The sequence below is a fragment of the Lynx canadensis genome, chromosome C1 (genome assembly GCF_007474595.2).
Source record: "Lynx canadensis isolate LIC74 chromosome C1, mLynCan4.pri.v2, whole genome shotgun sequence".
In the NCBI taxonomy this organism is placed as follows: domain Eukaryota; kingdom Metazoa; phylum Chordata; class Mammalia; order Carnivora; family Felidae; genus Lynx; species Lynx canadensis.
The window spans coordinates 71,277,942-71,299,939 of NC_044310.1; the positions used below are offsets into that span (position 1 = coordinate 71,277,942).

The 21,998-nt window shown below is 40.3% G+C and overlaps 1 protein-coding gene across 1 annotated transcript in view; it reads left to right on the forward strand.

The window, feature by feature from the left end:
• The first annotated feature begins 1,730 nt into the window (after positions 1-1,730).
• The window catches only part of DNAI3 (dynein axonemal intermediate chain 3), a 78,046-nt gene continuing 57,778 nt past the window's right edge, over positions 1,731-21,998 (forward strand). Inside the window, exons 1-7 of the mRNA XM_032594141.1 lie at positions 1,731-1,812; positions 2,204-2,242; positions 8,972-9,153; positions 9,923-10,027; positions 10,594-10,743; positions 11,819-12,018; positions 18,016-18,132. Of these exons, the coding sequence (XP_032450032.1) occupies positions 1,731-1,812; positions 2,204-2,242; positions 8,972-9,153; positions 9,923-10,027; positions 10,594-10,743; positions 11,819-12,018; positions 18,016-18,132 (875 nt within the window). The remainder of the gene's footprint in view (positions 1,813-2,203; positions 2,243-8,971; positions 9,154-9,922; positions 10,028-10,593; positions 10,744-11,818; positions 12,019-18,015; positions 18,133-21,998) is intronic.

A 21,998-nucleotide genomic window follows, 5' to 3' on the forward strand; every position in this document is an offset into this window, starting at 1 on the left:
TTTGAAATTATAGTGAGGCTGAGAAGTGGGATTGAGGATACCTGACAGTCAAAAAAGCTGGATCAGAACCATTCATTGGGTTTAAAAAGTAGGAATTCCCAAGTTGTCAGAATCATAAAATGCTGATTAAATCATAACATCACACCTTTCTAGGTAAAGGCAATGATTTTAAAGAATTTCATTTGTGATGAAACACAGCAAACAGTTACCACTGAAACCCAAGGGATAGTCTTGTGCAAAGATGAAAATTGGGGGCATTGGGACCACACTGGGGGTGCTCTCACCCTGACTCTACTGCTCACGCTCTGTGTATCCCTTCAGGCAAGTTTCCCGGCCTCTGTTGTCATCTTATAAAATGAGGATGAAGAGAACAGTTTTCATAAAATGCTTACCTAAAAGGGTGATTCAAATTAAATAAGTAATACACGTGAAGTACTTAGAACTGTGTCTGGCACATAGTAAGCACTCAACAAACGTGAGCTATCACTATTACCTTTTGAAAAAATACATGTGAAGGGTCTGAAGTGAAAAAATGTATATCACAAACACAAACCCACACTTTGGACCAGATTTAGTAATCAAGGAGCTAGCAAGAAAATGAAACTCAGGATATTCTGACTGGGGTTTATGAAATAATTTTCAGTCTGTGTTTGTTTATAAAACAAGGCAAGCCAGTCTGATTGACATGACTGAATCAAGGTCAATGCAATTTTATTTCATTATATGTTCACAATTGCCTTATGAGGTAGGTTTTATTGTCATCATCCCCATTAAACCTGAATAAACTAAGGGATGCCTGGTTGGCTCAGTTGCTTAAGCGTCTGACTCTTGATCTCAGCTAAGGTCATGATCTCGCAGTTCATGGGTTTGAGTCCTCCATCAGGCTCTGCGCTGACCAGGAGGAGCCTGCTTGGGATTCTTTCTCCTTCCCTGTCTCTCTGCCCCTCCCCTGACCAAGCTCGCATGCGCACGTACTCTCTCAAAATAAATAAACTTGAAAAAAACAAACAAACATGAATAAACTGAGACTCAGATGGTATTTAGTTTGCCAAGGATCACATAGCTGCTAAAAGGCAAAGTCTATTTTTCAACCTTGCTGCTTAGGCTCCTGAAATTGTACTCCTAACCATCTAACAAGATGAGACAGGGGTGACCATTGAGATGACAAGGATTTGATGTGATAGCAAATGACCTCAGCCAAAACTGATGATCAGTTCCACAGAGAACCTTTGGAGGCACTCTCTGACAGCACAAAGAAGGACACAGTGGGTAGAGGTCCACATGCTAGGATAAAAGTACTGCTTAAATGATACAAATTTTAAAAATTATGAACATGTATGTATGTTGTGGGCCCGTGGACTTTGAGCCTGCCTTCGTTGCTGAGGCACCTGGTGGGGAGCTGGGCAGAGGGCAGCAGACACTAACTCCCTGGAATGGGAACAGCAGCGAGAGGCGGGCCCTGAAGCCTTGAATGGCTGGCAGGTCACTTCCATTTGCTTCAGCTGAATGGCTCCCTTGGAATGGCAAGACCTTACCAGTAAGATTGCTGTTGCGATAAACCTTTGGTCACAGAACACCCATCCTATGAAGATACACGTTGATTTAGCTAAAGGTAAAGCTTAGAAAACATATTCTTCTCATGTTTTACTAAATGGTAATGCTGACTATTTGAAACTGTAAAACAGAATTTACTAATGACATTATCTCTTTATACAGCCTAAGTCAGAACCATGGCTCCAAAATCTCAAAAGCAAAAGAGTGCTGGTGGCCACAAAAACACAAAACGGAGCAAAACCAAACAGATATTACCTGGTAGGATTGTTTTTTCATTAATGGGATTTTTTTATGGATTTAGAATATGTATATATCTTAGCAGCCAAAATGATTGTGGTTTTCTGTATCAAATAAGGAAATATGTTCGCTGCCATAAAGTCAAACACATATGGAATTTAGAGTATAGACATTTATTCTTTTAATTCATTTCATTGCAACATCCATTATATGCCATAGCATTTCATGAAGACATAATTCTGTGAAAAAAGATAATTATTCAAATTCTATTTAAGCATTTATAAAATAGTTTAAAACTTCATTGTGTACTTGTGTTTATGTTTTGTGCTTTGAGGCTTGGTAAAAGATTGTGATAAATTAAGACGCTTCTGTGTCAAAAATGTAAATTTGACATCATTTCATTATATTCTAGACAGAGAAGAAGTGGAACCTGTTACTATGGAGAGCATGGGTAAGTGGAAGTATAATTTAGAATTTATGCTCCTAGTTTTATGATATTTTAAAATGCAATAAGCAAACAAAAATACAAATCGACGTGTTGAAGATACACATGGGCTAAAATTATATTATGTAATTTAGAATCTAAAATGAAAAATGTTACAGAAAGAATAAACAGTAAGAGTGGAAGAGAGAATTTCAAACAGAAATAGACTTGAGCCTAGCAGTCCCTTACAAATCGAATATGGTGTGGTTACTAAAGAGACTCTAAAGTGTTGTGAGTCTGCAAGCTATTGCTTTTATTAGAATAATATTTTTTAAGACTCTGGCTCATGGGCAATATTTATCTGCACTTCATGGTAAGATTCCACTATTTCAAGTAAAGAGGCTGGTTTTTAAGCAAATAAACTAGAACTTAGCCAACCAAATTAATGCCGTCCCTTCTTTCAGAGGCTAAATAATCTTATTCCAGTAGGACCTTTTGTATTGGTTGTTGCTGTTGAAACTTTCCTCTTAGTTTTGACTTGGGTGATGCACTTCATGTTTAGAAACAGAGAGGAAACAGTGAGGGTTAGGGAGAAGGAAGATCTAAAAGCCTTGAAGGCTGTTCTGAGGGTTCTTTTGGTCAAGTAGGGTAGGAGCTATTGGCGGTATTTAAGCAGAGGAGTGGTGGGATCTGACTTGTTGTTTTTTTTTTTTTAATTTATTTAAAAAAGTTTTTTAATGTTTACTTCTTTCTGAGAGACAGAGTGCAAGCTGGGGAGGAGCAGAGAAAGAGACACACACAGAATCTGCAGCAGGCTCCAGGCTCTGAGCTGTCAGCACAGAGACTGATGTGGGGCTCGAACTCACAAACTGTGAGATCATGACCTGAGCCGCTTAACCGACTGAACCAACCAGGTGCCCCTAATCTGACTTGTTTTTAAAGTGTCACCCTGGCTACTCAGCTGAGAACGTCAGGGACAGAAGCAGAGGGCAGTCAGGAAGCTTTTGCAGCAATCTAGGAAAGAGATGGTGGAGACTTGAGCCAGGTTGGTAGAGGGGTGGAGGTGGGGAGATGGTGAGAGGATGTCAGCTGACAGTAAATGGCACTGGAACAGGGCACACTGCCCAATAAATGACTTACTGAATTAATGAATGTACCACCCAGACACTTGGAAGTCATCTTTGACGCCTTTCTCCCCCTTAACACTTTCCCATCTAAACATTCTCCTTCTGTCAATTCCGCCTCTAAAGTATATCCCATCCACTTCAAATTATCTCCACCTCTGCAACCTTAGTCCAGACCCCCACATCTCTCACTCCAATTGTTTCCCTAGCCCCTAACTGCTATTACTGCCTCCACTCAGCCTCCTTCAATCCATTCTGCACACCACGTGGCCAGGTCTCTTTCCTGCTTAAACTCTCCCATGGCTTTACTCTATCATTATAGTGGTCCTGGCTCCACCTTCCTCTCTGACCATTACTCCATCCTCTCCCCACTCCCAACCACCACACCTGCCTGCCTACAGCCCACCAGCCTTGCTTAGCACAGAGCATACCAAAAATTATTCCTGCCTCAGGCCCTTTGTTCTTGCTGCTCCTGATACCTGGATAGATCTTTTGCCAGATCTTTATGCAACTCTCTCCTTTTCATCATTCAGATCTAGACTCCAATCCCACTCCTGCCAGAGGCCTTTCTTGTCCTCTCCTTCACTTAGCACCATGTTATTGCCTTCTTAGCACTTATTCTAAGGCTGAAATTAAAGTACAGCTGAGTCTTGTTTTTCTTGGAAGTTCTGCACAGTTGCTGTGAATACTGAATTAGCAAATACTGAGCTAGTGCTCCTAGGGTAAATACAGAGAGGTTCCTGTCAGCCTCTGGTCACAACATTTTCATTAGCCAATCAATACATAACCTTGTTTTATGTGTGTTTCTGTTTAAAGACACCTTATTAAATGTATATTGTTGATTCGTTAACATGGGACTCACAGCCAACAGCACTATAGCCCGTGCCTGAGCAATGCTTATCTAATATACGTATTTTCTCCACAAGGCATATCCCAGCCTTCTTGCATTTAGGAATGCTGAACAGCACTTTACCACTATGCTTGGGAGATATTTTAACTGGCAAAAATTGCCAATTAAAAAGGCACAAAAATAGGAAGAATGTGGCACTAAATAGACAGCGGGAAGGACATCTGTTTACTGTTTGACAGCTGACACAAGATGGCAGAGCATCACCGTGTTTGACCTCGGCTGGGACCGTGCACATAAGGCAACTCAAAGTTTTTGCCACTATAAGCATGGCCGCTAATGATGGCAAAAAGCACTGCGACTGTTGATGTTGGGGTTACAAATAAGTTTTAGCAAGTGAATCTGCAAATATAAAATCTGTGAATAATGAAGATGGGCTGTATTTATTTGTTTATGCATTTATAACCTATTCTCACACACACTTGGCTGGCCCTGGGGTATACTCTCTCTCTCTCTCTCTCTCTCTCTCTCTCTCTCTCTCTCTCTCTCTCTCACACACACACACACACACACACACACACACACACACACACACACACACGAACACAAGTACTCCAGGAGAACAGAAACGCTCTTGCTCAGCAGATCTTGACACATAATAACCATTCGACAAATATTTGCTGATTTGTTGAATAAATAAGTGGCTTTCTCTATTCTTCTCATCTAAATAGACCACCACCACTCCCATTCTCTTCATTCTAAGTTCTACTTTCACCCTGTTTTCTCCTAAATAGCACTTGTCACAATCTGTACTTAAGTATTTCTGAGTATATCTGCCTAATTTCTGTCTCTTCCTCTAGATAGTCCAACCCTACTACCAACACCGTGCTTTTCACATAGTAGTTGCCCAGTAAATATTTCTTGACTACATGAATTAACTGGTAAGAAAGTCCACAAACATGAGAATGGGGTATGACAGGGTTTCAGCAGAAAGTAAATGGACTAAAAAATAGATTATTTAAGGAGAAAAAATGGATTTATTTAAGGAGGAAAAAAAAAAAACACCTCAGTACACAGCAGTGAGACCTGAGGATAGGTTTTGATTTACCTTATACTAGAACATCTCTCTTCTTCCCCCAGATCTTCCTCAGGGAAACATAAGGATCCCTCTGAATTCCTTGCTGTGGGGTCCTGACATTGTCAACTGTCACTCAGCGCTTGTGGCTCATGCCTCAGGGAATTAGGATTCCCTTTCCTTCTAAGAACCAAGGATCAACAGACAGACTAAAAAACTGTTGTCCAAGGGTCTACAGGGCAATGTCTAGAGGTTCCTGGAGAATAAATGTAGTTTTTACATGGAGCTAACATTTACAGAACAACAGCTCTGTGCCAGGCACACCCCTCTCATCCGTTTATCTCTGTGAAGTAGGCATTGTTTATGGCCATTACAGAGACAGAGATGCTATGATTCCCAGAAGTTAAATAATTTACCCCAAATTATAAGTCATGCTTTTTAATACAGGTTAGAGTATCAGTGGTGAAGTAGTTGTCTATAGCTGCTATAATAAACTACCACAAATGTATTGACTTAAAACACTGAATATTTAAATGGCTTATTATCTTACAGTTTTGGAAACCAGGAGTCTGACATTACTGTCACTGGGTTAAAGGAAACGTATTAACAGGATTGGTTCCTTCTGGAGGCTTTGAGGGGAGGATCCACTTCCTTGCCTTTTTCAGCTAAAAGCCCCCTGCATTCATCGACTGTTGCCACTTTCCACTACTTTCAAAACCAGCAGGATAGCATTTCCTAATCTTTCTATCTCTTTGACCTCTGCCTCTTTGTCACATCTCCTTCCTTGACTTTGGTCCCCCTGCCTTCTTCTTATAAGGACCCTTGTGGTTACCTTGGGTCCCTCTCAGGGGCCCAGTGGTCTCCTCATCTCAAGTTCCTTAACTTAATCACATCTGGAAGTCCCTTTTGTCATATAAGGTAACATATTCACACGTTTCAGGGATTAGGACATGGACATCTTTAGGGGGTGGGGCAGGGGGGCGGCTCTATTCTGTTTACCACTAGTGATTAATAGTACAGGTTTTGGAATCAGATCTGTCTCAATTCATAATTCTTCCACTTAATAACTGGGTGGTCACAAATGACTTCCCCTCTCTGAGCCTCTGCTTTCTCATCTGAAAAACAAGGTAGCAATACTTTGGAGATGGTTACAGAACTTAAATTAGGTGGTACCCACACACTTCCTTTTATGGGGATGTTGCAAAGAAGGTTCATGTTAACTGTTGCTGCTATTTTTAAAAGATGCCATAAAGATAAAGAAATAGATCGATGAATGAGAATGAAGACTCCCAAAGTAGGCTGACATATATACGGTCAACAGATTTTCAAAAAAAAGTGCAAAGGCAATTCAGTGGAGAAAGGATAGTCTTTTCAACAAATGATGCTGGAACACCTATATCTACACTTAAAAAAAAAAAGATCTTTAATCTGTACCTCATACCATATACAAAAATTAACTCAAAATGGATCATAGACCTTACTATAAAACCAGGTATTATAAAACTTCTAGAAGAAAATATAGGAGAAAATCTTTGTGACCTCAGATTAGGCAAAGATATCCTAGATACAACATCCAAAGCCATAAATCTTAAGAAATCTTTGCCTAGTTGATCTTTTCTTTTATGGCACGCCAGTCAGAAATGTAAAGGAATGAACCATTTCTAAATGCACCAACATGAATGAAACTCAAAATAATTATGCTGAATAAAAGAAGATAAACAAAATTACACACTATGTAGGGATGCCTGGGTAGCTCAGTCAGTTAAGCATCCAACTCTTTTTTTTTTTAATGTTTATTTTTGAGAGAGAGAGAGACACACACACACAGAGTGTGAGCAGGGGAGGGGCAGAGAGAGAGGGAGACACGGAATCCGAAGCAGGATCCAGGCTCTGAGCTCTCAGCACAGAGCCCGATGTGGGGCTGGAACCCACAAACCACGAGATCATGACCTGAGCCTAAGTCAGACACTTAACCATCTGAACCACCCAGGCACCCCACGTCCAACTCTTGGTTTCGGCTCAGCTCATGATCCCAGGGTAGTGGGATCAAGCTCCACATGGGGCTCCATGCTCAGTGTGGAGCCTGCTTAAGATTCTCTTGCTCTTCTCTCTCTCTCTCCCTCTGCCCCTCTTCCCTACTTGCGCTCTATATAAAATAAAACAAAACAATACATACTGTGTAATTATATTTATAATATTCCATAAAAAGCAAACTCAGCTATAGTAATAGAAAACAAATCAGTGGTTGCCTAGAGGTAAGGGGGAGGGGTACAGAGAGAGGGACAGGAAGAAACTTTTAGGGATTATGGGTATATTTAGCTCGATTGTGGTGGTAGTTTCATGGGTATATGCATATATTTATCAAATTGTAGACTTCAAACATATACAGTTTATTGTTTGCCAATTATATCTCAATAAAACTGCTTTTTAAAAAGTAAACAGCAACCAAAATGTAAAAAAAAACAATATATGGTAGTTATTTAAATTATCTGTGTTTCAATATGTAGGGCAATTGATGTATCAGCTATGGTCTGTGTTGTTAGGGCTCTTCCCTGTACACACAGTAAGACTCTGAGGAGTGAGTTACATAGAGCTGAAGTCTGTCTTTGGCTCCTGCTCTATCAGGCTTCTAGGGAAATAAATGCCACTCACTGCATCCTATGGAATATAATCTCTGTTACCTCCCTGACGGTGTGGAGGAAGGAGCAGGACCCTCTCCAGTGCTCTGTGTTCACACATAATAGAGAAAGTATAGCATCGTACTAAGAGTGCAGGGACCTTACTTTGGATCCCAGCTTCCCCCATTTCCAACTCTCAGGGAGATAAAAATGGCAGTTTGTTCCTAATTTGTGAACAACTTGTATTCCAAATGTTTATTGTACCAACTGATTGCTATTTGGAATATATTTCCACATATCATCAATGTTATGCACACAGTCATTAAAACCCTCCTAAATTACCTGGATAATTGTATCATAGAGCCACTAGGATGGGAGGTAAGTATTTCTTTTGGGCAGGGCGATAAATATTTCTATGGGAAAGTAAGCCCTAAACTCCATTTTAGAGGCCACATGCATTTCTCCCCTTGTTGGCACATCTGTTGAACAGTAGGAGAAAAGATGTCAGGACATCCAAGTGTGTAGGATCTGGAGAAGAAGGGAGTGGGCTCTGGGACCCTGTGGGGGAAGGAGTTTTAGGGGTAGATGCAGAGCTGAGACTAGGACTGTGGAAGCTGATGGTGATAAGAAGGATAAGACAATGAGAAGACGGATTGAGAGAGGGGAAAAAGAGCAAACTTAACAGACGTTCTCACTTGAGAGGTAGTAATTCCGGGTAATTGTTAGTTTCTTCTTTTCATTTATTTATTTATTTTACATTTTCTGTAATGGACATACTTACTTAAAGAAAAAAAGAACCATGAGGGGTACCTGGGTGGCTCAGTCAGTTGAGCATCCAACTCTTGATTTAAGCTCAGGTCATGATATCGAATTTTGTGGGATCAAGTCCCACGTCAGGCTCTGCACTGTCAGATTTTCTCTCTCCCTTTCTCTCTGCCCCTCTGCCCCCTGTCAGAATAAATAAATAAATATTTAAAAAAAGCCTTTCAAAATTTTGGCCAAGACAATTATTTAAAGCAAACAATTGCATGTTGCCTCTTAATATCTTAAGTGGTAACATTTAATGTCCCAAGTCTACTTTTCATTCCCCAGGTCATCCAGAAATTTATCCTTTAGTGTTAACTACCCAGACCCAGGAAATATTTAACTGCCGAATAGATGAAGATGTCACAGATGAAAAACCTTATAAACTTATCAAAAAAGAAGATATTTTAGCAGACTTTAAAAACAGAGCTGCAGTGTCTGATTTCTACCCAGTCAAAAAGGTTATCCAGGTAAGTACAACATCTCTCTTTATTTTTCAGTCCCACCCAAGAGGCTTCTGATACATAATAATAAAAGTTAGAGAGCTTGTTGTGTTCAAGTCTGGTATTCCCCACCTCCATTACTTTGAGCAAATGCTAGGTTGTCCATACCTCCTTTGGGATCCTGCTCAATGATCTGTGAAAAGCAAACACCTATCAGTGACTGATTATTACTTTACACCCAGAAAAGTTCATCCTTCCCAATTTCAACTAGAATAGGAATCTACCCTTATTTTCCCATACAGATTTAATTTTTTTTTTATTTGAGAGAGAAAGAGAGCACAAGCAGGGGAGGGGCAGAGGGAGAGGGAGAGAAAATCTTAAGCAGCCTCACACTCAGCATGGAGCCCAAAGCGGGGCTCAATCCCACAAATCATGAGATCATGACCTGAACCGAAATCAAGAGTTAGATGCTTAACCAGCTAAGCCACCCAGGTGTTGCTTTAATTTTTTATTCATAATCTTAGTCCTGATATGTCTCCAAACATACAGAGTATCAATACCAAATACAAGGAATGCTTTTTTTTTCCCATTAGAAATAAAATTGCATGGTAAATTTCCCTAGAACCACTTAGTTTTAAGAGCTTTGTTAATTTATATAAAATAAGTGTGCAATCTGGGATTATGAGCCATAGATTAGCACTCTGGCTATCTTTCATGATTGATTAGAAAAATAACAGTTTTGTGTACGAATAACCTGAATGAAAACTGACCTTCCCTTTTGATTATATTCCTGTAGGAATATCCTGGAGATGAGCTTCTGGTTGTTTATGACAAAGACTTCAGATATGGACTTAACTTTTATCTTATTGGAACAGAAGAAGGCAAAGAAAACTATTTAAATGTAAGCAAACCCCCAGTCCTTGCATTTTGTTGATTGTCAGAAGAAAGAAATACCTCTGGGGGCGATCTATACATGGTTATGATTATTCTTGTTCTGCTCTCTTTCCCTGGGGCCTAGAGTAGGTACCTGGAGTAGGTAAGCAGTAAATGTCAGATGAACTAAATCAAATATCTCAGAGTAACATGTACTCCACTTATGTGCCCTTCATTGACCCAATGAGAGTAGAAACAATGAATCTGGAGTAATATTGCTCTTGGCTACTCTTTGACCCGTATTTCTGGCTCTCCTTTTGCCATCTCCATGACTTTGGGTAAGTTACTGAACCACTAGTCCACAAAGTGGTGGCACCAACAGGATCTATTTCCAGGGCTGTTGTGAAGATTAAATGGGCTTTTTCCCTTTTGTTTAATTTTCTTCTCCTAATTGAAAAACATGAACAAATACAAAAGAAAATAAGTAAGTGCTTAATGAATTTATACAAGTGTAAAGTTTATTGCAGAATAGGTGCATGCAGCTATAATCTACTTTGGGTCATGTATTTTAGAGTGCTATTTATTTTACTCTAGCGCCCAGAAGTACCAGAAGAACAGGAAGAATATAAAGAGCATACATCTGAAGATTTATATATTTATAAACCACCTATCTCTAAACCATGGGTTTCTTTGGGCAGTGAAAAAGAAATTGATGAAGAATCGGTTAAGGAATCTGCAAAGCAGGTCAGAGGGCTGATATGATCTTCAGTGCATTACCTCTCTGTAATGCTCAACAACACTTATTCCTGAGGGATCTGTAAGGTTTGCTATGTTTGCCAGCACGGATGTGGCTTTTCCTTTGATAGAAGAATGGTTATTGTTTTGGATATGTGGGTATTATGGGTTGAATTGTAGTCCCCAAAACAGATATGCTGAAGTCCTAATGTCCACTACCTCAGAATATGACCCTATTTAGGAACCAGGGGATGCTAATCCAATATGGCTGGAGTCTTTATTAAAAAGATGGCTATGCAAAGACACAGAGACACAGGGAGAACACCACATGAAGAAGGGAGCAGAAACCGGAGTGATATATCCACAAACCAGAGAACAGCAAGGATTTCTGGCCATCTTCAGAAGCTAGGAGAGAGGCAAGGAACAGATTCTCCCTCAGAGCCCTTAATAGGAGCCAACCCCTCAACACCTTGATCTCAGACTTTCAGCCTCCACACCTATGAAAATAGTTAAAATAAATTCCTGTTGTTTTAAGCCACCCAGACTGTGGCACTTGGTTATGGCAGCCCTACGCATACCCAGAGCAGCCCCTGAAAAGAACATTTGCGTGTGGGTGATTTATTATGAAAGTTCCATAGAAGAATAGGAAAAGCAGCAGGACACGGACATAGCAGAAGTCCTACAAAGGATGCTATCTCAGGCAAAAGTCCAGTAGAGGAAAGGCTTTAGCTTGAACCCCTCAGGGAACTCTGGGTGTAAATTACACCTGAATTGTCCCAAACACAAGTAAAGGAGATGGGCTTCCATATGTCTCCTGCCAGTCCAACAGTGGTCAAGATTCTATAGTGGCAGTCACTATTCTTTGTACTTTTGTACCAACGTGGTCCCAGTAGCCCCAGAGCAGTGCTCTGCAGAAGAACAGTAGGTGGTGGCCCTGGAAATGGAAAACACAGAAGTGGAGAGGTAAACAGAAAGTAGAGGGAGAGATTTTAGAGGATCTGAGCAGAGCACCAGTATTGTCTACCCCACATCCATTTTTCCAGGGACTTGATTATGTTCCTTTTACTGTTTACACGTGTTGCAGATTACATATATGATTTCTCGAAAACGAAGTGAATTTGGTGCGCCAGTTAAGTTCAGGGACCAAAATGCTTCCAGCGTAAAAGATGCCTATATTGAATGTACAGCCTACCCAGATAAAAATTTTATCGTTAAGCAACTTGAGAAAGATGTTGGCATGCAAGTCGTCCCCAAAGTCAAGGACACAAGTACTCAAACAAGATGGTAAGTATGTGACGGGGTTGTATATTTTCAAAGGCAAGTACAGTAAAATCTAGCAACGTCTGTGATTATTTTTGAAAGACTTTATCATAAATAGAAATGGCTTGACAGTGATGACCTAGGTCTTCACAGAGTGACTCAATTCAGGAAGATCTACTCATCAACACCTTTTAAAATCTCAATAGGAAAATGAGATACAAGTATATAAGACTGTAACCACTATGGAGTGGGAAAATAACTAATGTTGTTAATAATCAACAACCAGACAACCAGAGAAGGGGCCCTGGTTTTCTCTTGCCTTCTCCTCCTCACTGCTCTATTCCACCACCTAAGTGGTCATTCTTACATATCAAATCAGATTGTGTTATGTCACTGCCTAAATCTCTTCTTTAGCACCCCACCACATCCAGAGCCCTTAGGATGGCATTAGGTCCTCCTTCCTCCATTACAAGGCATTGCTTGCCACTCCAGCCTTGTCCCCTGTTCTGAAACAAGCTCTTTATGCTCTGCCTCCATGAGCTGCTTCCAGCTCCCAGAATATCTGCTCTTCCATATCTCCCTGCCTTTGCCCATGCTGCTCCTCTGTATAAAATGGCGAACATGAAGAACACCTCTCTACCCTTCAAGGTCCACTTCGGTGCCCCTTCCTCTGTGATTTCCTGGAAACATCTGGTAGAGTTGATCTCTCCCTCCTCTGGGTCCCCGCTAGAGTTTAGAGGGATCTTTACTGTAGCGCTGATGACACACATTGTACTCCTCTGCTTCCCTGTCTGCCTGCCTTGGATCCAGAGCACTTTGAGACTACCCATATCATTTCACACATCAAACTCTTCATTAAAATTGATCCAGTGAGTGAACTTATGTGAAATGGATTGCTGAAAGAATGCTTTGGGGACTTGAGTTAGTCTTTGAAGGTTGTATAAGTCTGAAAATATACTTAGCTAAACCATGCATTTTTTTTTTTAGGATTTAAAAAATACTGTTTGTTTTAAAATAATTTTAGATTTATGGAAGATAAGCCACAGATGCTGAATATGGTTTAGAGATATGGGGAAGGGAAAAACAGCCCAAATTTTTAAAAAGACTTGAACAGTTCAAGGGGGTGGGAAGACCAGAGTCTGCATGGGACAACAAGGACACCAGCCTGGGGAGAGTAGAGTGAGTAGCAGAGGCAGACAGAGAAGTGGATTCCCTGTGGCATACAGTAAGGAACTTTGGAAAGTTCTGAAGCAAGGGAGAGGCAGGATGATAGGGCTATTTAAATAAGATGAGTCAAGCATAAGATGAGAGCAGAGGGAAAAAAAGCCTGGAGTTGAGAACATTGGCCAAGTAGGAGACCATTGTAGTTAAACAGGCAAAATGTGGCCAGTGTCTAAATTAAGATGGTGGCAGTAGGCACGGAAGAAAGGGTGGAAAGGAGACATGTGTAAATACAAAATGCCATAACTCCCATCATTAAAACAAACAAAACCCAACTTTTTTGACGGCTCTAGCTATTCCAAGGTCTTTGCTTTTCTTTGTAACAAAACTCTTCCTTGTCCGTATTCTCTAGTTCCACTCTCTCTTCAGCCATTTTGTTTTGAGCCCATGCCAGTCTTCACAAGGTCACCAAAGACTTCCACTTGTCTGATTGCCTAATCCAATGTTCAGACCTTCTTTTTCTCCACTTCTCAGCACTACTTAACGTGGTTGACCATTTCTCCTTAAAGCACAGCTTTCCAGTAAGTGTTATGGATGACACTCATTGTACCCATTCTAACTTATTGGCAGCTCCTTCCCAATCTCTTTTACTGGATCCCTTCCTCCCAGCCTGTAAATATTAGGGGACCCGAAGGCTTACTCCTTTTGATGTTTTTTTTTTTTTTTCTCTAACTATACTTAATCCCTGGGTGAATTTATAGAGTCCTATGATATTAATCTATTGTCTGTTATTGCTAAGGACTCCCAGATCTATGCCTTCAGCCCCAATTTCTTACCTGAACTCATTTACTTATCTACTTACTTGAATTTCTAATATGTCTCTTGAGTTTAACATGCCCAACAACAAATGTTTTCCTTTTAACTCTAAAACTGAGATTCACTGAATTTCCCTCATCCCAGTAAATGACAATGATATTCTTGTAATTACTCAGACCCAAAACTTTGGATTTTCTTGGGTCTATCTTCAAAATATATCCACTGCTATCACCTTGGACTAAGCCATCTTCACCACTTGCCTAGGTTATTGTAATGCCTCCTAACTGGCTTACTTCTATCCACTCTTTCCCTTCTGCATTCTATTCTCCATAGAGAGCCAGAGTAATCCTCTTAAAATGTAAGATAACATCACTGATCAAAACCCTTCAATGGCTTCCCATCCTACAGGAACCTACAAGGCTGCACATGGTCTAGATTCTCTCTGCCTGTTTTCCCTCATCTATTCCAGCCACACTGGCTTCCTTGTTCCTTCAATTCACCAAGCATACTCATAGCTTCCGGGCTACTCTTTTCCCAGACATCCTTAGGGCTCATTCCCTCCTTCATCCAGATTTCTGCTTGAATGAGGCATTCTCTGAAATTCCTATATACAGATCTTCCATGACAGATGATGAGGTTATGTCCCAACAAACCCATGGTAAGTTGAAAATATCCTAAGTTGAAAATTCATTTAACACATCTAACCTACCAAACGTCATAGCTTTGCCTACTTTAAATGTGCTCAGAACACTTACATTAGGCTACATTTGGGTAAAATCACCTGACACAAACCTATTTTATAATAAAGTGTTGACTATCTCACATAATTTATTAAATACTGAAAGTGAAAACCAGGATGATTGTGTGGGTACACAATGGCTGTCAGTGTATGGGTTGCTTACCCTCGTGACCCTGTGGCTGACCGGGGGCTGAGGCTCGCTGCCACTGCCCAGCATCACGAGAGAGGATCATACAGCATATCACTAGCCCAGGAAAATATCAAATTCAAAATTCAAAGTACAGTTTCTACTGAATGCATATTGCTTTCACACCATCCTGTAGGAAAGAAAAATCACACGTGGAAGGAAGCGTAAGTTGGGGGCCATCTATAAAAGCAACCACCGCCATTACTATCTACCCCCTAACTCTATTTCTCTTCACGTTATTATCACCACTTGATATGTGTTTGTCATTGTCATTCTTCTCTCACCTTCCCTCCTGCCCCTGCCTTAAAATTCAAGCTCCATGAGACAGGAACTTTGTCCGATTTATTTATTTCCACATCCTCAACTCCTAGGATATTTCCCAAAACCCATTTATCAGATGGAGGGAAACAGGGAATGGAAGAAGGGGGAAGAGATGGATCAAGTTAAAGAAGAATGTACAGAACAGATGCCTGATGAGTTCAGTGTTAAGAGGAGAGCCGTGAAATATGCTGAAATCCTATATGAAATATATGACGAGGAGAATCAGGAATCAGGAGTGTAGAGTGAACTAACAAACACGCTTTTCAAATTTATGTAAACCAAGTCAGAAGCCATAAAAATGCACTGGTAAAGTCAGGGCACATATACATAGATCCCAGGGGTCTGAATAAGAAATGGGCCAGAAACAAGGCAGTCAGGTAAAGAGACAGGTCAGAATTAAAGGAGGTAAAAATAAAGACAGGATCAGTAGTCAAGTCTGGGCAGAGAATTAGGACACCAGAGATTCATAAATACCAAGATGTGGGGGCGAGACAGGAAGGAGAGTGGTGATACACTAAGCCAAGCCAGCCAGAGACTTCTATGTTTCTGCCAGGGAACAGAAAAGTGACAAGAATGAGTCAGCCGAGGTAGACTCAGGAGGCAGATTCAGGAAAGGACAGTAAACTTCCAACAACAGGAACCCCATCATAGGACTTGAGACTTAGCAGGCGCTCACTGAATGTAGACCGATACAAGCAGACAGCTATAGTGATACAGATGGAGTAAATAAATGAGAAGTAAGGGAAGGTCTTGACCAATAAGATGAAAAAAAAAAAAAAGAATCAAAATGTTCAATTTAGGTGGCTGGGAGAATGCTGGTTCTCCTTAGGAAGATCAGGAAATGAGGAAGGGTAGCTAGTTTGGGGTGGAGAGGATGAGATAAAGGATTGTGATAGAAGTAAAGAAAGGTCAATGGTGAGGTTCAAAGAGGAATTACAGTGAAAGCAAATGTTCATAGTGTTCTGGGTATTCTTCTAAGCGCTTGGCATACAGCAACTGAGTTCTCACAGCTGCCCTCTAAAGTAGGCACTATCCCCATTTTACAAATCAAGAAGCCGAGGCAAAGTGAGGTGAGAAATGAACGTTCAATGTTTGGGACATAATTTAAATCTGAAGCAATCACAAACAGATCTGCTGAGAAATAACAAAACAAATCACATGTTAAAGTAAGAGCGACTCTTAGGGTGCCTCTTTGCTGAGATCAACAGGTGCCATAAAATTTCTTACTTAATCCTATCCAGAAGATACTAATATGTGCTAGAAATGAAAAGATGAAGGTGAGGGTCACCTGGGTGGCTCAATCTGTTTAGTGTCCAACTCTTGATTTCAGTTCAGGTCATGATCCCAGTGGGATTGAGCCCCAAATGGGGCTCTGCGCTGAATGCTGGAAACTGCTTGGGATTCTCTCTCCTCTCTCTGCCCTTCCCCTGCTTGCGCTATGTCTCTCTTTCCCTTTCTCTCTCTCTCTGTCTCTCTCTCTCTCACACACACACACACTCTCTCTCTCAAAACACATAAATAAACTTAAATTAAAAAAGGTGAAGTTAAGATATGAACCCAAGTCTCTCTGGCTCCAATACCAACATTCTTTCTTTCTATCACTCTGCCTTCTGCTACTGATACTGAGCTAACTAGGAGGGGAAAAAATGATTTATTCAACATAAGCAAAACTCTCTTTATTCCTTGTTTGATTACTCTTCACTTAATATATTTGCCTCTCACAGAGATGTTTCACTGACATTTGTTCAACACAGATTAAATATAACCTAATGTTTTTTTGGACACTTAAAATGTGCTAGGCACTATTTTAAAAACTTTGCATGTATTAACACATTCAATTTACAATGCTTCTATGTGCTATGTACTTTAAAAGTTTCATGTAGAGATGAATAAACAGACACAGAGAGGTTAAATAATTAGCTCAGGGTCACAAAGCTTGTAAGTGATAAACCCAAGCTTCAAAACCAGGCAGCCTATCACCAGAGTGCACACTCTAAATGACTGTACCATCCGACCTTTCTATAACCCCATACCAAAAGATCAAGGAGCTCACCCAATCTAGTGGGTGAGACTGCCAGTGCCCAAATGTAATAGCATGATATGTTCAAGGGTGGAGGTGAGCACTGAGGGCAGACTGGAGGAAGATCATGTCACCATCATTTCTGGAATGCAAATTGTTTCTAGTTTTGTATACTTAGAGCAGAATTTCTGAGTCTCAAACACTACTGACATTTTGGGCTGGATAAATCTCTTTTGTGGGAGGCTGTCTTGTGCATTGTAGGGTATTAAACAGCATCTCTGGATTCTACCCACTATATGCAGGTAGCACATCCCAGTTGTGACAACCAAAAATGTTTCTGGATGTGACCAAATGTTCCCATGGGGTGGGGTTGGCGTAGGACTGTACTGGTTAAGAAACACTGATCTAATGAACCAAATAGGGAGAGAATGATAAACAAATGTGGCAAATTGTTAACTGATGAATCTGGGTGAAGAGTGTTTGGGACTTCCTTAGATCCTTCTTACAACTTTTCTATAAGTTAAAAATATCTAAATAAAGATTTTAAAAAATAAACACTTCTTGATTATGTTGGAAACAAATACATAAATATTCAAAGTATTTCAAAAAGGCAGTCAATATCCACTGTCTAGGATAAAGAAAAAGTTCAATATATAGAATTTAAATATAAAATAGTATCTTATTATTGTCACAGAAAGAAACCTTTGACATGTCACAACCTATATTTACTTTTCTTTGATCTAATTTTTGGTATTCTATCATCTTTTAATGTATTAGGACATATCCCAAAAATGCCAGTACACAATATTATCCAAGAGAATTTTCAGAGGAGGAAAAAGAGATATTCGGACAATCCAAGCCTTTGATTGAATTTCTTAATAATGCATCTATAAGGTAAAAATTGTACCTTAAAATTTTAAAATAAGACATAAAATGTGTATGTGTACTTATAGTGATAGGTCTTAAAAGCAACTCCATACATGGTGTCTCGATAGAATATATGAAGTTATCAGATATGCATGGACATATGACAAATCCTCAGTCTTTCCTTCCTTTCTGTTGTCACCAGTGTGGACCTAGGAGATGTATACAGTTGGGTGTGTGAGGATGTTTTCCTAACAGCAAATTAACAATTATTTATTTACCATAGTTTTTTTTTCAATGTTTAGTTTTGAAAGAGAAACAGACAGAGCATGAGCAGGGGAGGGGCAGAGAGAGAGGGAGACACAGAATCTGAAGCAGGCTCCAGCTGTGAGCTGTCAGCACGGAGCCCAACACGGACGGGGCTTGAATCCACAAACCACGAGATCATGACCTGAGCTGAAGTCAGACACTCAACCGACTGAGCCACCCAGGCACCCCATACCATGGTTCTTTTATTTAAGTCTTTTTTCTCTCCTCCTTACTCCCCTTCTTTGCTTCATTTACTTTTGTATGATTACAAAGATGAGGAGACATATACTGTTCATGACGATGCTGATCTTTGTTAATAACCTGAAGTCGATTCAGATGTACCCTTGTACATCTTATTCCTCACCCCTAATTCCTGCATTGATTCCACTCTTAGTGGATCTGAGAGAGGTGTCTTCAGAAAGCCCCTCCCCACACACACACACAGTTACTAGGAACCTGGGATTTCTAAATCAGAGAAAGAGCTTGACAAGTTCTCAAGTCAATATTGGAGTTCAGAGGAGCGGAACCAGTGGTGGACAGGTCTGCCAGTGGTACCCTGTAGGTTGCTTTCCGTTTCTTTCCAAAATTAAAAATTTGTTGGTCAAGTTCATACACAGCCCATGTTTCGCTTTTTCATTTTTAAGAAAACAGCATTAATTTTCCCACTGTTTAAATGTCCTGAAAATTCCAACAACTCTCAAAAATTGTGTCCTATGTCTAGGGGGAGTTTGGTTCAAAAATTCCCCAATGATGCAAAGAGAGTGCATTAAACTAGACAAAATATATATGTATAGCTATGTTTACTCTGGGTCAAGGCTTCTTGTGAAGTTTGTTAAAAGGTGGAGCAAAGAGAGAAAGAGAGATGTTCATCAATGCCTAACGACTAACAGCTGTTTGACAGGCTGTCCCTTGCTAACTCGTCATACACTTTAGCTGGCTCGCCTGCTGTGTCATTGTGCCAGCCACCAGAAGGACTATGGAATCAAAGCTAAGGACAGCAAAGCAAATACAATGCCTTTTAACAAAGAGCCAGAAACCCAGAGGCACGAACACAGTTTCTCCTCACAGAATTTCAGTTCTAGCAGGTCTCTGGAGAAGATATTAAAGATACAGAAAAACTGGTAGAACTACATCCTGTATATCTCATGGCAAGGCTAGGGGGACACACTACAGGCATAATTCCATGAAACCTCCCGAAATTGCCAGGGGCTCAATGCTTTTAAAAGGGGGTTGCTGTTTTGTGGACTCTGCTGCTTGATGAGGGGAAATGAAAATCAGGTGCGGCTATGCCTGACTTTGAAGTAAGCCTCCTTTTCTTGTCTAGCAACATAATTAAATGTATTTCTGCTCAGCTACAAAACAAAACAACAAAAACAAAAGAACAGAGAGTGCATTAACTATTTGCCACTCATTCATTTATGGGAAGCATGCTGTACTTTTCCTATGGGACAATGAGAAACAAACAAGAAAACCTAAGGTCTCTCTTTCCCCATTTCAAATTTTAGTGATTAAAATTTTTCCAGCTAAGAATATTAAAAATGAGAAGTCTATGTACAATGCATCTCAAGGGTATAAGTGGCCTATAGCCAATTCTCAATTATCCACATTGTGTATTATCTTTAGACCCTTTATTCTTTTATTTCAGTTGCCATGCTTAGAGAGGGATAGTGAACAGCTTCATGATTCCCTCCCTGAGACGTGGGAAGGAGAAGCCGGAACCATAAGAAAAAAGAGGAAAATTGGCATAGGAATTACAGTAGTCCTGGTCAAGAATAAATAAACCCATGTACATATATCACTGTCAGGTTTCCCACTCTAAAACTGTTTAAGGTTTATTCAGTTTTTTAAAGGCTAATATAAGCCTGGTTTTGTTCTGGGAAGAGTGCCCTTTTAGAAATTAGTTCTTTCTGAATTTTACTCATAACAAACCTGAGGGAAACAGTATTTTGCAAAAGAAAGAAATGATAAGAAAGGAGACAGAAGAATTCTCAAGAAACTGGGAAACAGCTCATTTGGGGGTGGGGGCGGGGAGAGAGAGAAACCCTTTAAAAGAAAAGTACTTACAGGCTTTAACTCAGACAACGGTTTTGCCAGCCTTCACTGCATCACCCTCAGAAACCATGTACTGGGGTGCAGGGAAATCAAGAAACGAAACCAGCGAAAAGATGCTGTCTTCACTTCTCCCTTGTGAATTACTTCCTAACTTGAGCTAAGAGGGAAGAATCAGGAAGCCAGAGCAAAGGCCCCTGTTTGTAGCTCCTCTCTTGGAAATTCCTTTCTCATTCAGGCTGAAACAGAGAAAAAAAAACCAAAAAACAAAAAACAAAACCAAACCCAAGATTTTGAAGATGCTAACAAACGCTTCTACTTGAAGCTCCAGGCTGTGAACCTACCCTACCTAGGGTGTTTCAACGTTAATGCGTATATGAATCACCTGGGGATCTTGTTAGACTGCAGGCTCTGTCTCTGTAAATTCAAGGTGGTGTCTGTGACTGCACTTTCAGCAAACTCCAGGTGATCATGATGATGCCAGTAGCATCATTGGGAAGATGAGTTTAACCAAGAGTATTCAATTGAGCAGTGAACAGTAGTGTTAATTCTTAACGGCAGGGGTATTAAATGGTTGTCCTGCTTAATTACATTTTTAGGAGAATCTATTATAATATTTAGAGTTTATATTTAATTGTCTAAATAAAGGAGGGGATTTTCTTTCTTTTTTTTAGTGTTCATTTTTTATTTTTGAGAGGGAGACAGAGCGTGAGCAAGGGAGGGTCAAAGAGAGAAGGAGACACAGAATCCGAAGCAGGCTCCAGGCTCCGAGCTGTCAGCACAGAGCCCAACATGAACCTTGAACTCCCGAACTGCGAGATCATGACCTGAGTCGAAGTTGGACACTTAACCCACTGAGCCACCCAGGCACCCCAGGAGAGTTTTTTTTTTTTTTTTTTTCTTATTTTGGAACATTCATATTCAAGAGCCACTCTTTCAGCTTACCACACCTATTAAAAAAAACAAGCTATTTGGACTATCAGTCATTAGGTAAAACCTCTGGTGGCATTCTAATTGTGGGAGTCCCAGAGGTCATGTGAATGAGCTGGGTTTTCAAACCTAAGCATATGCAGGAGCAATAAACATGACAGAAACTTATAGTAACTGTTTTTTGGTTTCGTTTTTTGTTTGTTTATAATACTACTTCTTTCAAGAACATACCTCAGTTTCATATTATAAACAAGTGACTAGGGGCGCCTGGGTGGCTCAGTGGGTTAAGCGTCCAACTTCAGCTCAGGTCACGATCTCGCGGTACGAGAGTTCGAGCCCCGCCTCGGGCTCTGGGCTGATGGCTCAGAGCCTGTAGCCTGCTTCCGATTCTGTGTCTCCCTCTCTCTCTGCCCCTCCCCCATTCATGCTCTGTCTCTCTCTGTCTCAAAAATAAATAAACGTTAAAAAAAATTAAAAATAAAAAAACAAGTGACTAAGTAATGGTGGAATAAGTTGGTCAAACTCACAGAAAATAATTATAAGATCTAGAAAACAAGAGTTACACAGAAACACACACACAACTATTTGAAGGCTCAAGAAAGTGACCT